Consider the following 13624-nt stretch of genomic DNA (forward strand, 5'->3'; position numbering starts at 1 on the left):
AACTACACCTCAAGTTTTGATGTCATCCCGCATTGGAGTTTTGCAACTTGATGCTCTTCAGAGGCTTCTAAAGGATACTGCTGCTGCAGGTAGCACGCTCTGCTGTGCAGTGAAAGCTTCCAACTCCCCCAGAGAGCTCTGCCTTGGGTACTGAGCATGCCCAGTGTTTTACCTATAGTGACAGCTGGGAAAGAGAAAGGGGAAACAGGAAGAAAAGAAGGGGGGCAGGCGGGCAGGAGGATGGCAGAAAGAGAAGAATGAACCATTGAGAACATCATTAACGACTTTTTTTTTAATGTTGCGTACTTGTTGGGAGGACAGTTTGGCAGAATAGCTGTACTCTCAGGCTCAACGTTTTGGAGTACTGGGGAGACTTCAGTTGCCCCATCTCATCCTCCTCAACTTCAAAAAATATTCCTTGCCTGATTTCTCTGGGTCTTAACCGTCTTCTCCTTCAACTGTGAACTTCTTCGATCGCTTTGGAGACCTGAGCTGGGAGGAATGAAGGCTTTGGGGCACTCAGGGGCTGACCTTTTGCAGACAAGGGATAGCAAAGGGAATTAGATGTAGGAGTCAAATTCCCTTTAGAGACTGACTTATACATATGTGCTAATTGCATTCAAAGATACACAGGTCAATGGCGGGTAGTTCTAACTCTCGTAAAGGGGAGGCGTGGGGTATGGGGAGAGAAGCGGTCTGCCGCTTGTAGAAATGACAGCATATTCGAGCCCCCGTAACGAAGAGGATCCGAGGGGCCCTGCTCTTTTGAACTCACGCTCCACTCTTCCGGGTACTTTACAAAGCAGTAGCAGCAGCAGTAGTAGCAGAAGCCGTAGCTGGACCCCAGAGCAGATACCAGGAGAAATCTAAGTGCGTCCCGGCTTCTCCAAAGGCATTGTCGCCCGGTCCACCACTCAAATGCCCCTGGTCGGATCCAATATAGCTTCTAGCCCCAATCACAAAGACGGTCACTGCCAGCTCTCGTGGGGAGGGGGGTATTAATGGGACAAGAACTGTCCATTATCCTTTCGCTGCCGTGGCCGAACCTCGCGCGTGGCGGCCGCGTGTTCCACTCGGAAATCTCCAGCCGCCCGTTCCTTGCCCAGAACCCAGGCACCGGGTGCCAGCGATGTCTTGGTCGCTTCTGGCAGCGAGTTCGAGGTTATCTACCCGGGAAGGGAGCCTGGGGCTGAGCTCGCTCCATCCAGCAGGCTCCACGATGCATTCCGGTCCTCCTTCCTTTTCTCAGGCCCCCGCCACCGTCCTCCTTCCTCTCAGTCCCCCAAGCGTTCCCTTTCTTTCTGCTTCAACCTTGCTCTCCTTCCGACTCCTCACAGACCCCTGGGGAGAAAGTGCTGCCATTGGCCAGGTCGCTTCCGGCAGCCTTTTAGAGAGGAGGAAGGTGGGAGAAGTCTGGAGCAAAAGGCGGAGGGAGGGAAGGAGAGAGGGAGGGAAGGAGGAGGGAGAGGGCAGCTCCATCAGCTCAGGCAAATTGCGAGAGCTGCCTTCACTCCCCAAAGTGTCGAGAGACAGGGAGCCGCGGCTGGCGGGCTCTCTGACAGTCACCAAACTATTTCGCCCCTTGCTACCATTGGATTTCTGCTCGCTCTCCTCTTCAGCAAATAGAAACCATCTCAGGATAGGCTCCAACCTGACTTTTTCCCCACCTCTCCTCCTCCTCCTCCTCCTCCTCTTCCTTCTCCTCCTCCCCTCCCCCGCTCCTCTCGCCTCCTGGTATCGGATCTCTGATTCTACCGCAGCCTGAATCTTGCAAACAGCTCGGCTCTCTGTGTGGGGGCTGCCGTCTGCTTAGCAGCGGGGAGAACTGGAAGCCCGGGGTCGTGCCCTGGGCAAAGGGAAGAAGAGAAACTTGCGGCACCAGCGGTCAGAGCCCACTGCCATCCCGTCCCCCGAGACCTCGGACACCCAGTGGGGGCTGCCTCTTCCCAGAGGGGGCGATAACAAGGTCGGGGAGGGAAAAGTTCCTCCTACTGTTGTTGGCTCCGGTTTGGAGGAGGCGCAGTGGCTTTGCTCCCTCGGAAGTGGGAATTGTTTTGAATCCAGCTAGTGGAGGAGCCCGGCGCGCAGGGCTCACCGTCTGCAAGCCTCGGAGGGGACTCTACCTAACAGCTAGGAGGAGGACCCCCTGAGCCCATCGCGATTTGACCAGGAGCCCAAGACTTTGCAGCGCGCTTTGCAGCCCGGGCTGCAACTGATTTGATTCTTTCCAGTTTTGCCTCGGTTTTGGACTGAAATCTGCTTGGCCCGGCAGCCTGAGAAGAGCTCCGGAGCGATACTGGGAGCATTGCGCTGCCCCCTCCCCATCTCCTCCCCTTTCTCCTCCTCCCCCCATCTTCCTCATTTCTCCCCGGTACATGAAATCAGATCCAAATAAAAAGGCGACTTCATCCCGCTGTGATTGTGGTCTGCAGCACTCCTCTCCTTGCCCCCTTTTTCCCACCCCTCCTCCCTCATTCAGTCCTGCAGCCCAAAAGAAGAAGCTCTGGAAGAATAAATTCGGGGGGAGGGCGAAGGGGGAGGTGTCCGCGTTATGGCTAGGTTAAGGAAAGCCGAGCTGGCCGCAGCTGGAGTTGTTTTACTTTGCCACTTTTTAATGGACCGGTTTCGGTATGCGGAAGGGGAGACCGTAAATCAAACCAATGGTAAGCTACGTTTTTATTTCTCCATTGTGCATGTGGGATGCGGACCTTTTTTCTTTTCCTTTTTTTTCCCCTTGTGGGAAAGTTAAGGCTCATGCTTCTGGGGGCAAACTTCAGTTCCAGGCAGACAGGGGGAGTAGTTGGGGAAGGGTAGGTTTGGGGGGGACAGGGCTGACTGTTCGGAAATGTCTCTGAGATCCCCACCTTGGTGGCAGGGGGCAGCAACTCACAGGAGTGAGTTTAGCTCAGGGCAAATTGGCCGGGGGGCTAAGCCCCCTTCTTTCCCGGGTAAACCAGGACTGGCTCGGTCCCTAAAGTGTCCTACCATTGACGCCTACTTTGTCTTACTATCACCTGAGAGACTTTGAGCTGGGGTGGGAAGGGAGGATGTATAGATCTCCACTATGAGATTGTTAAAAAGAAAACAGGTCCCACTGGTCTTGTCATGTCAGGCACTTCATCCTCCCTGTCTCTCCCCTGGACTGTCACACCCTCTCCAGGATGAGGCTCTGGGCTGGGAAGAGCAAGAGGGTGATTGTGTCTGTAGAGGCAAACCTTAATCTATTGTCCAGCCCTGACTAATTTAGCAGCGAGCCTGGACTTGTGGAGGTTTTCTCCTGTGCCTCCAGGTTGGCTCCGTGACTGACTGACTCCACCTGCCATCCCTACCTCTATTCCCTGGGTGTTTGGCCGCCTTCCTCCTCCTGATGCTGCTTTTTTTTTTTTTTTTTTTACCGGCAGAGCTTTCAGACAGAGGGTCACATCCTGTCAGCTAAGGCAGAACTGGTGGTGTTGGCTCCACTAGCTGACACCAGTCTGACCTGGCTCCTTCAGGATACTGCTAGCTGCCAGGCTTCTCCAGGCACCTAGACCAGAATCTACCTCCTGAGTCAATGACCAGTTGCCTAGGAACACGGGCACCTAACCAGATTTTTGAAAATGTTGCCCCACGGTCACACAGGGGAGAAAGGAATCTCTTAGTTAAAGGACTTGGCCTTGTTTCCTAAGCCAAGACCATCTCAGAAATGCACCAGAGCAAAGCAAAAATAGACTTCCTCACCAGCATGCCACCACCATATTGTTTGTTGGAATCACAGGGGGGAAGTTGGTGCATGTTAGGAACTCTCAGTTATTTATCATGTTGTACCAAACCATGAGAAATTAAAGTGATTATTCGATGGTGATTTTGTCTGGTGAGTCAAGGTAGAGCTGTGGCTGCCTTGTAGAGGATCTTGTCATGTTTCCATGGTCGATGACAAGGTGGACCTTGAAAGATTTCTATGAAAGCTTTGTCAGTCACATGCACCTCCATAGTAAGAAGTGTGCCTATTTCTGTCACTTTAGTTTTAAAAGGGATGTGCAGGTTTTGACCTGGGACCCCTCTAATCTCTCTTGACTTTATTACTTTGCTAAGAATCAACAGGTTAAAGGACATTTCTGTGTACAATGCCTCTCTCTTAGAAGGCACTTAGTAAATGTTCATTGATTGACACTTTAAGGTGGACCTTTGTTCTATGGAATAGAAAGCTCAGTATATTGTAGATTTGAACTCTCCAAACACAAGGATGGTTATTTTTTGACTTATGGGTGAAATGGCTAGAGCTTACAGATTTTTGATCACTGCTTGATTCTGATTCGTAATTCCCTGGTAAGAAATTCCTCATTTCAATAAGTGTGGTATCCACTCATGGTATAGTGAAGGAAGACTAAAATAATGGAAAGAATACTGGACTTAGAGTTGAGGGAACTGATTTTGCTGTTGTCTCTGCCATTGGATGTGACCTTGGGCACTGGTTTGACTTTTGCCTTTGCCACTATGTATCACTTCTGTGGCCTCAGTTTTCTCATTAATAAAAAATAAGGAGGTGGGATGGGATTGTTTCTAAGACTCTGGCTCAAACTTCTAAAATGATTTCCATTTTGATTAAAGTAGTGCAACAAGCTATGGGCTGTATGTGTATTAAACACTTAAGGAAATAATTTAGCCAACCCTCAATCACTTGAGGTAAAATTCAAACTGGACAGATCAAGGAATTATTTCCAGAGTTGCTTAACTTTGAAGAATTTCCTTAGCCTTATATGAAGAAAAACACTTGGAGGTTAGTAAATAAAAAGTCAAAATAGAAGATAGGACAGCAGATATTTCGCTTTTTTCTTTTCTTGCTGATAATTCTTATTTTCACAAATATTTTACTTCTGAAAATCATATGTATGGTGCAATTTTAAAATATTTAGTCTAAGTTCCCAAACTGAGGGTGCAATTCATTCCATTCTGCCTGGTCAGAGAATGAATTAGAAGAATGTTCCATTTGAGAAAATAGAGAATACTAGAATTAGCTGCCAAGAAGAAGACCTACAAAGTTTAATTGGGGGCAGGGAAAGTGAGAGCTTCAGCAACTTACTAGAGTATAGACTCAAGGGAGAGTGCATTTAAAAATGAAGATTGATTTGATTTGCTTGTTTCTTGAAGTGAAGATATAAGAACTCCCTAAAAGCTCTTTTGTATAACAAGGCACCTTTACTATTCCCTGGGCAGCTCCTCTGTTATTAAAGGAAATCTTTGAAGTAATTCATTAAATAACACACATTTATCACATATTTGACAATTTTCAATAGAGACCTAAATAATAATATAAAAATACAATATATTTAATGGTGTTTCAAATGAAAGGAAACATATTTTACGCAGTAAAATTCACGTCGGAGCCCTGCTCCCCCCTCCAAAAAAAAGGAGGGGGGAAAACTAGGCTTTTAAAAAAGTTTAGGCCAAGATTAGAAACTCAACTATTTCAAAGTTTAGTTTGGGAAACTACAGCTATTTGTCCAATACCTTTAACATTTTATGAAGAGCAATTAGTTACCTTAAAAAATTTTTATTTGACAAGGGGAGGTGGGGAAGAGTACCTGATTTCTTAGAGACATTTTTAAAAATACTATTGTAGTTGGTTTTGTAGCCACTAGAGGGCAGAGAAGTTGTTAATTTCTGTGACAGAGGAACCTCGTTCTTTTCCAAATCTTTCGGATTAATTGTCCTGCAATGTTTTCTCCGCATCTAGTTGTATGGAACTCCATCTTGCCACCTATAAAAAAAGTGACTATGAATGGGAGGAGACGTTCTCCATTTTCTAGATTTTAGGGTATTAAATTAATCATTTGAATATAAAATTTTGTGAAATACACTCAGTAAACTGGAACAAATTCTTTCTCAGCAATTAATGGAACAATTAAGGTGGTCTGTTGGCTAAGAAGGTTTATTAATTGCATCACTCACATAAGAAATCTTAAGACATCACTTTATGAAGTCACCTTTCTTTGTTGTTTAGAGACCTATACTGATTTTTCTTTGGCTGAATAGTTGTCTAGTATGTATATATATATATACACATAAATACATATATACATAGATACATATATATATATATATATACATACCTAAAATTTTTTTTTGTGAGTCTCTGAATCAAAATATTTCCTTAATGATAATATTTATAGAAAGGCTTCAAATTAATTTCCATTCTGAATGTTTATTTCAGTTTTTACCATATTGATGGATTGCTCTTCTTTCTGCACGGTGGTTGCTACTTGAACTGATAAGATACATTTCTGTATGAGGTTTAAAGTGGTAATATTAAGTATAACAGCATGATGTAATAACTCAGAGGAAACCTTACATTAAATACAAAAATAAGAAGAAATGAGAACACTGGGAATAGCTTGAGAAATGTTTCCTGCTCATTGTGTATTATGCTGTGAGTAGTATGTTTCAGTCACCTCGAAAACAGTAACAATCAAAATGATGAGGGATCACAGGCCCTGGCAATAGGTAACTTTGCATCAAGGCCATGTTCTGGTTTTAAGTACTGTACCTAGCAACCTTTATCAGCAAAGCATTCATGCTTATTTGCGCTGTTCTGATCCTCATTTTTCGTAAGTCAATTCTGTCCTTCTTCCCCACCCCCTTGCTCTTTTATTTCTGTTTTCATTTGAAGTAAATATGTGGTTTGAAAGATTCCTCACTGGTAGAGTATTTGTTTTGAGAGCACCCCAGCTGACACATGCTGAGAGTGTTACATGCTTTTAACTCCTTATGTACCTAGAACTGGAGAAAGGCTGGTGTGTGAGTGTGTGTGTGTGTGTGTGTGTGTGTGTGTGTGTGTGTGTGCGCGTATTTTTGGAGGGAGAAGATGGTATAAAAAGGGAGGATGTAGTGAGTTAATGGCTAAGTTCATGGTCTTTGGTTATTGAATGACAGGTTAATTAATTCAAATGATTTTTGACTGATAGCTACACTCAAAAGTCTACTTACTGATCTGAGAACTCAGAGATGAAGGACCTTATTTTATTTAAGGAAGAGATAAAAATTAGGTTACAGGTTATATGAGGGTGGATTAGAAACTGAATGTTTTTAAGGAAATCTACATTTCAGTTAAGTTTTATCTTCAGAAAGTCTAGCAGAGTGAAGTAAGCTTACATACAGCATAATGATGGAAAATACCCAGTTAACTAGGCAAAGAGCAAGGAGAATGCAGAAGGAAAAGATATTTTGCTGTGAGGAATTTTTGACTGCATAGAAGGATTAAAAAAAAAATCTTAACTTTCTACAGGTTTAAATTTAAACAGGTTTAAGTTTAAATTTTAAAAATTTTATACTCTACAAAATATTTCACATCTTAGAGGTGGTGTGTTTGTGGAGATAAATCAAAAAATTGAGATTTGTGAGCATAAATTATAATTCCTGCTCTGCTATCAATGTTATCTTGATGTTACCTTGGGTGACTCACTTAATGTCATTCTTATATCTCTATTTTCCAGTTTGATAATATATGGGAAAACGTTTTCAATAACATACAATATTGTATACTATAAGATATTATTAAGTTTTTATCTAAAAGTCAGGTTGCCTCATGGATTCTTTTTTTTTTTAAAGCAGGGTATTTCTTAGGATTCCCTGGTCCCAAATGCTTTAGAACTCAAAATAAGAAGGCTCTAGAAGTCATTCAGAAAACAAAATTAAGCCACTCATTGCTGTTCCCTTTGATCATTCTAGACAAATGCATATACAGCTTGTCATGGGAAACTCCTGAGAATACATTCCTTGTTCTGGTGTTTATTGCCAGGAAGTGCGTATTATTCGAAATGAAATCTGGCTTCATAGTCTTCTGTTTTTATCTTCAGGGGAAATTCTCTTTCTCTGTTAATTCCTCTGAAATACCTGAGGATTATTAATACATTTATCTTTAGGCTTCTTATCATCTGACTAATCTGAATACATTAATATTTCTTCATAGATATCCCTTTGCAAGCCTGTAGGCCTCTTTTGCCCCAATCCTCCATAGGAGGACTGCATGATCCCAGTAGAACAGAAGATCCCTGAGGGCAAGAATTTTTATATGTGTTTTTGCATCCTTAAGTGCCTAGCAATGCCTTGAACATAGTGAGGGCTAAATACATATGTGCTGAATTGAATTATAGGTGCAATTTGCTTCCTTTGGAATTTCCCAAGAGACAAATCTTGTGAGCTACACAGTGGAGATTTTATGTGAATGAAGCTGTCAGTATAAAAGTGATAGTTATGCTAAGGAGTGATGCGTTTATATAGAAGATCCTTCCCTTTGGTTGTCTCGTATCATTTATTTGTTGTTTAACAAGAACAGAAGAATACTTTCTGGGAAAAGAACCGTCAAAAGTCAATTTTTTTTTTATTCTTTGTAACTTGAGGTAACATTTATTTCTTGCCCTACTCACCCCCATTTTTGTTTCTGTCTGCCTCTGGGTGTGTCTCTGTCTCTGACTCTGTATCTGTTTCTCTCTGTCTCTGTATGTCTCTATTTGTCTCTCTGCTTTGTCTCTCTCTCTGGCAGTCTCTCTCTTTTCCCTCCCCAGTTGTTTCTTGTTGTTTTTCTCTCTTTTTATCTTGCACATTCTTCCTTTCTCTCCCTTGGGGGTTAGAGTCACGAGTTCCAGAGTAGTTGAGTTCCTTTCCCTCAAAACTGTATTTGGGGTCATGCTTAGGGTTTTGAGTGTTTTTTTTTTCAGCCAACCATTTTATTTGGTTACAGGCTTTTTGTTATTTTTGCCTAAAATAGCATAAAAAAAGCACTGGATTTGGAGTCAAAAGCCCTGGGTTCTGGTCTCAGCTCTGGCACTCGGTAACTACGTAACCTTCATTGGCACACATCCACTGTACTACTGGGTTATAGCTGCCTCCCCTCTTCTATGCTTCAGTGACTGGATAATTTTATTAAGTAAGATTTAAGTGTATAAAGTTCACCAAAAAAAAGGCAGTCTTGAGTGGAAAGATAGCCAGCCTCAGAGTCTGGAAACCTGGGTTCAAGTCTCACCTCTTGCATATTTTGTCTTTGGGATCCTGGACAAGTTATTTGATTTCTTAGTACCCTCAGGACCCTTCAGTTGTACAACAGTTGCTGATCTGCATCTGCAGAGGGCCTTTTCTCCGATGGAGATCCCTACACTGATGAAATCCTAGGTGTGGATGCCCTCACCTCTCATGCCACAAAAGGCTACAAAGGAGGCATTCTTTCATTTGACTTCATGTTCGCTCAGATCTATATTCTCCCCTCATAATGACTATACTTGTCCCTACACTGGCTCTGATTAATTAGTACTTCAAGAGATTCAAGAAAGTTGGCATCCTTAAAAAAAAGTTTTTCATTATATTTTAGCCATTCTTAGTTACTGAGTTACAAAGACAGGATTATCAAATATTTATATGTTTACTAATTTACAAACTAACTACTTTGACCTCTACTGAAAGGGTACTTTGCACAGTGGGTAGAGATCCAGGTCCAGAGTCAAGAAGACCTCCATTCAGGTGCCCTGAGGTTCCTCCTCTGACCCTGACTCTGTCAATGGCATTGGTAGGTCCCTATGACAGTGAAATTACATTGCCAAATTCAAATTCCCCCCTCTTCCTTCAATGTTAACTTCTCAACTCGGAATGTCTTGTTCTAACATCAGTGGAGACTTCTGGAGTATGATTTCCTCTGTTGAACAGACACAAACTGTTCCAAGTCCTTGTTGAAGGAAGGGTTAAGGAAGGGTGAGAGGGAGAGAGTAGTGAGAGAAAGTGGCAGGATGGAGGGAGGAAGGAGCATGAAGGTGGAGGAGGGAGAGAGGGAGGATGAAGGAGAGGGAAAGGAACAGGGAGAGATATAGGGAGGAGAGAGAGAGAGACAGAGACAGAGACAGAGACAGAGAGACAAACAGACAGAGAGAAAGACAGAGAGAGACAGAGAGATAAGGGAGGGAAGGAGAGAAGAGGTGAAAGAGAGGGAGAGAGACAAAGAGAGAGAGAACTCAACGAAGTTAACCTATCAAAACTCAAAGTTATTAAACCATTTCCTCCAAGGTCACAGAGTTAGTAAATAGTAGAACTGGGACTCAAATCCAGGTCCTCTTATTCCAAAATCAGTCATTATTTCAATCTATTCACTAAAGTTCTCCTAGCCCTAGATTCTTTCGCTTTGTCAGTTGCCCTTTTGTTTAAATTGACCTTGTTAACTAAATAAACTTTAATGAATGTTGTCACCTTGGACACATTTGACAACCCTGGATCCCTCTGAGCACAGTTGGAAGTAAGGTTAGACAACAGAGGCATTCTACTGCATTCCAGTCCAACGTCTTCAAAAATAACTTAAAAATTTATTCCATTCTATTACATCATAGATTGTGCATGATTTTGTTTTTCTATTCTCATTGTTTATATCAGAATGTTTTGTTTTGGCAAGATTTGTATCTGTTTTGATTCAATGCTATTCTTCAAATTTATATTACAGTCATTTAGAGTGTTTTGTTTCTCTTGTTTGGCTAAATATTTACTAAATATACTTCATATCTATTGCTGCTTAGCTTGATTGTAATGATATTAAATACAGTAACCATAAGTAGAGATTGTGATACACTATGTTAATATGATAGATCATGCTGGGAAACAACAATATATTTTGCCATTGACATTTGCTCGTGGTTAGTCTTTTGTACTGATGCGTATGTCTGTGTTTGTCTTATCTCCCTCATTAAAATGTAAGCAACTAGTGACCTGAGAATGTCTTTTTGTCTACATGATGCAAGACTCTCAGAGCACAGAATCTGGTGTTGTATCTGTTTATTGAGGGTGTTAATTCTGAATTGCTCCTTCCAAAAGTACGGTGTACTATGAAAGCTACCAGCCTGGAAGTCGTTGCTCTGTTCTGTCCAGGGTATAAGACAAGGAAGGCAACAAGCATTTCTTAAGTACTTACTGTGTGCCAGGCACAGTGCCAAGCATTGGAGAAACAAATACAAGTAAAAAGAAAGACAATCCCTGCCCTTGAAGAGCTTACATTCTAATGGGAGAAGACAACTATAGAAAAAAGAATTGGGAAATATTAGTGACTGCTAGCTAAAAATGAAGAATGCAAAAGGTTGTCATTCTAATGTTATTCCAAAACATATCACCAATACCCACAGATAAGGGAGAGTAAGAGACCTGCAAATGTGATAACATATTTTGTCTCTGTCTTCCTGTCAGCAATAAACATTTAGTTGGACTTCGCCTGCAGTAGTACTCTCTGGTGAAACTTAATTTAAAAGACACACAGAAAATGTCATTTGGCCTCATTAAAAATATGTTCAAAGGACATCTTTGGGCTGCTGGGGACAGACTTAAACCCCCTGGATTTAGGATTCTCATTAAGGTTTACTACTTAGATAATTATTATGAACTTCAAGAAAGAGAGCTGCATTTAAAAAAAAAAAGTGTACTTGTCAACTTTTCAGTCTGTAGTCCCTACAAAAAGATAGTTTTATGTATTTTTTTCCACTGGTGGTTTCAAATGTAGGTTATTTCAAAATCCTTATTGACCTGAATATTAACACAATTTGTAACTGGCTTCTACATGCTCAGCTTTTACATACATGCTGATCCAAGCTGTGTATCTTTCATATGAAATAAACTGACAGACTGTTTTATTTCTTAATCTTTGTTATTTAGCAATCATTATCTTTTCAACATCTGTTGTTAATTCCTGACATTTAGTAAAAACAAAAAACAAAACCCAAAATACGCACGATTCCAAAGTAATTGTGCAGATGACACCATTATTTTCTAGAGAGCGCAAAGTCGCTGTAAGAAGACAGCCAGATTGGCTCAATCTTTGGTTTGCAAAAATGCTTTTAATTCAGAAGTTTTCAAAATAAGGGAGACATTTGTTAGCTACCACATTGTAGTTTGATCTTAAATCTTCTTGCTGTGTTGATGTTCTGGTATGGTAACAGATATGGATTTGCTCCCAGTCAAACAAAAAAATGGAATTTAGGTTGGACCCATTATTTTCCCCATTTTATTGGCTCAGCTTTCTACTTGTTTATCCCATGGACTCATATGTGCTCTAGAATCTTCTCTTCTGTTATATCTTGGTCACTTACCAATATAGCCATGCTTTTGATGGAGGACCTAAACAATGTGGGAGATTGCCAACTGTCTTGTGGGCTTGTGTTTAATGTGAACTTGTGAGATGCCAGAGATTGGGAAGTATCCAGGTACAACTCAAAAGACTTGAAGATAAAGGTCTAACTTAATCAAGCCCAGTGGAAAAAAAAATATGTTATTACTTTTATTTCTGGAGCACTAATAAATCAGAAGAACATTTCAAAGGGCATAAAACACAAAAGATTTAATTCCTACATAATGATTTATAATCCAATAAGCAGTATTATCTGATAATAATAAGACCATTCATTAAATTGATTTCTCCAGAGAAGATGCTATTGTTCAAACAGCAAGGGAAAAAGGAATTAACTGGAAAAACTAAGGTGGGAAAGTCTGGGTAGATATCAGTAATATACTTTTGCCTATCACTTTATACACTGATTTCTTCCTTTTGTTGATGTTTTAGTCATTTTCAGTTATGTCCAACTCTTTGTGACCCCACTGGGGGTTTTCTTGGCAAAGATACTGGAGTGGTTTGCCATTTCCTTCTCCAGCTCACTTTTACTGATGAGGAAATTGAGCAAACAAGGCTAAGTGACTTGCCCAGGGTCACATAGGTACTAAGTATCTGAGGTCAAATTTGAACTCAAGATGAGTCTTCCTGACTCTAGGTCCAGCACTCTATCCACTGTGCTACCTAGCTACCTGATTTCTTCCTCACTATAATCTTTTTTAATCCCCATACAAAAGAAATGACTACGTATATGTATATATGCATGTATACATATGTGTATAGATATGTATATATAGATAGGTAGATTAGGTAGATATGATTTAGCAAACTGCCTTACACACAGTATTCTTCAATGTGTGTTTGCATTCCCATAAATCTTCTATGCAGTGGACACACACATACATCCACACACAGAGGCACACAAGTACACACAAACAGACATACACCCATCCCTTGATGGTCAATCTTTTATTGACAATTCACTCTGAATTCAGCTAGACTGATCTTTAGATGAAAGATGCCATCCCTTCTTGAGCCTGTACCAACAACTTCCACTAAGGTAGTGCCTGCCTCAACTTGACCTTCCCAGGAATATAAAACATTCATGCTGCCAGGACAAAGAAAACTAGTGATGGCTACACATTGTAAGCCTTCAACAAATATTTGAATAAACAAATGAATGAATATGAAAAGGCAAAAGTGCAACTACTTCCATTTGCTGAAAGGCCTTCCTGAAATTAAATCATTGATAAAGAGAACAGCTTGCAAAGTCAAAAAACTCACTACTCCCAGCTTCAGTTGATCACATAGGTAGTTAAGAGTGGAGAATTGTCTACTCTTAAAAAAAAAAAAATCCTGGGGCAGCTAGGTGGTGCAGTGGCTAGAGCTCCAGCATTGGAGTCAGGAGGACCTGAGTTCAAATCCAGCCTCAGACACTTGACACTTGCTAGATGTGTGACATCAGGCAAGTCATTTAACCCTGATTGCCTCACCACCACCACCACCAGCAAATCCAGTGGA

At 41.5% G+C, this 13624-nt stretch overlaps 1 protein-coding gene across 2 annotated transcripts in view; it reads left to right on the plus strand.

Annotated features, from left to right (window-relative positions):
* The first annotated feature begins 1541 nt into the window (after window positions 1–1541).
* PLXDC2 (plexin domain containing 2) overlaps window positions 1542–13624 on the plus strand; it is a 490381-nt gene continuing 478298 nt past the window's right edge. For both annotated transcript variants that reach the window (XM_027847979.1, XM_027847980.1), the window contains exon 1: window positions 1542–2663. In XM_027847979.1, the coding sequence (XP_027703780.1) occupies window positions 2552–2663 (112 nt within the window). In that variant the 5' untranslated portion in view covers window positions 1542–2551. The remainder of the gene's footprint in view (window positions 2664–13624) is intronic.

This window comes from Vombatus ursinus, unplaced genomic scaffold (genome assembly GCF_900497805.2).
Source record: "Vombatus ursinus unplaced genomic scaffold, bare-nosed wombat genome assembly UNPS02005459.1, whole genome shotgun sequence".
Classification (NCBI taxonomy): domain Eukaryota; kingdom Metazoa; phylum Chordata; class Mammalia; order Diprotodontia; family Vombatidae; genus Vombatus; species Vombatus ursinus.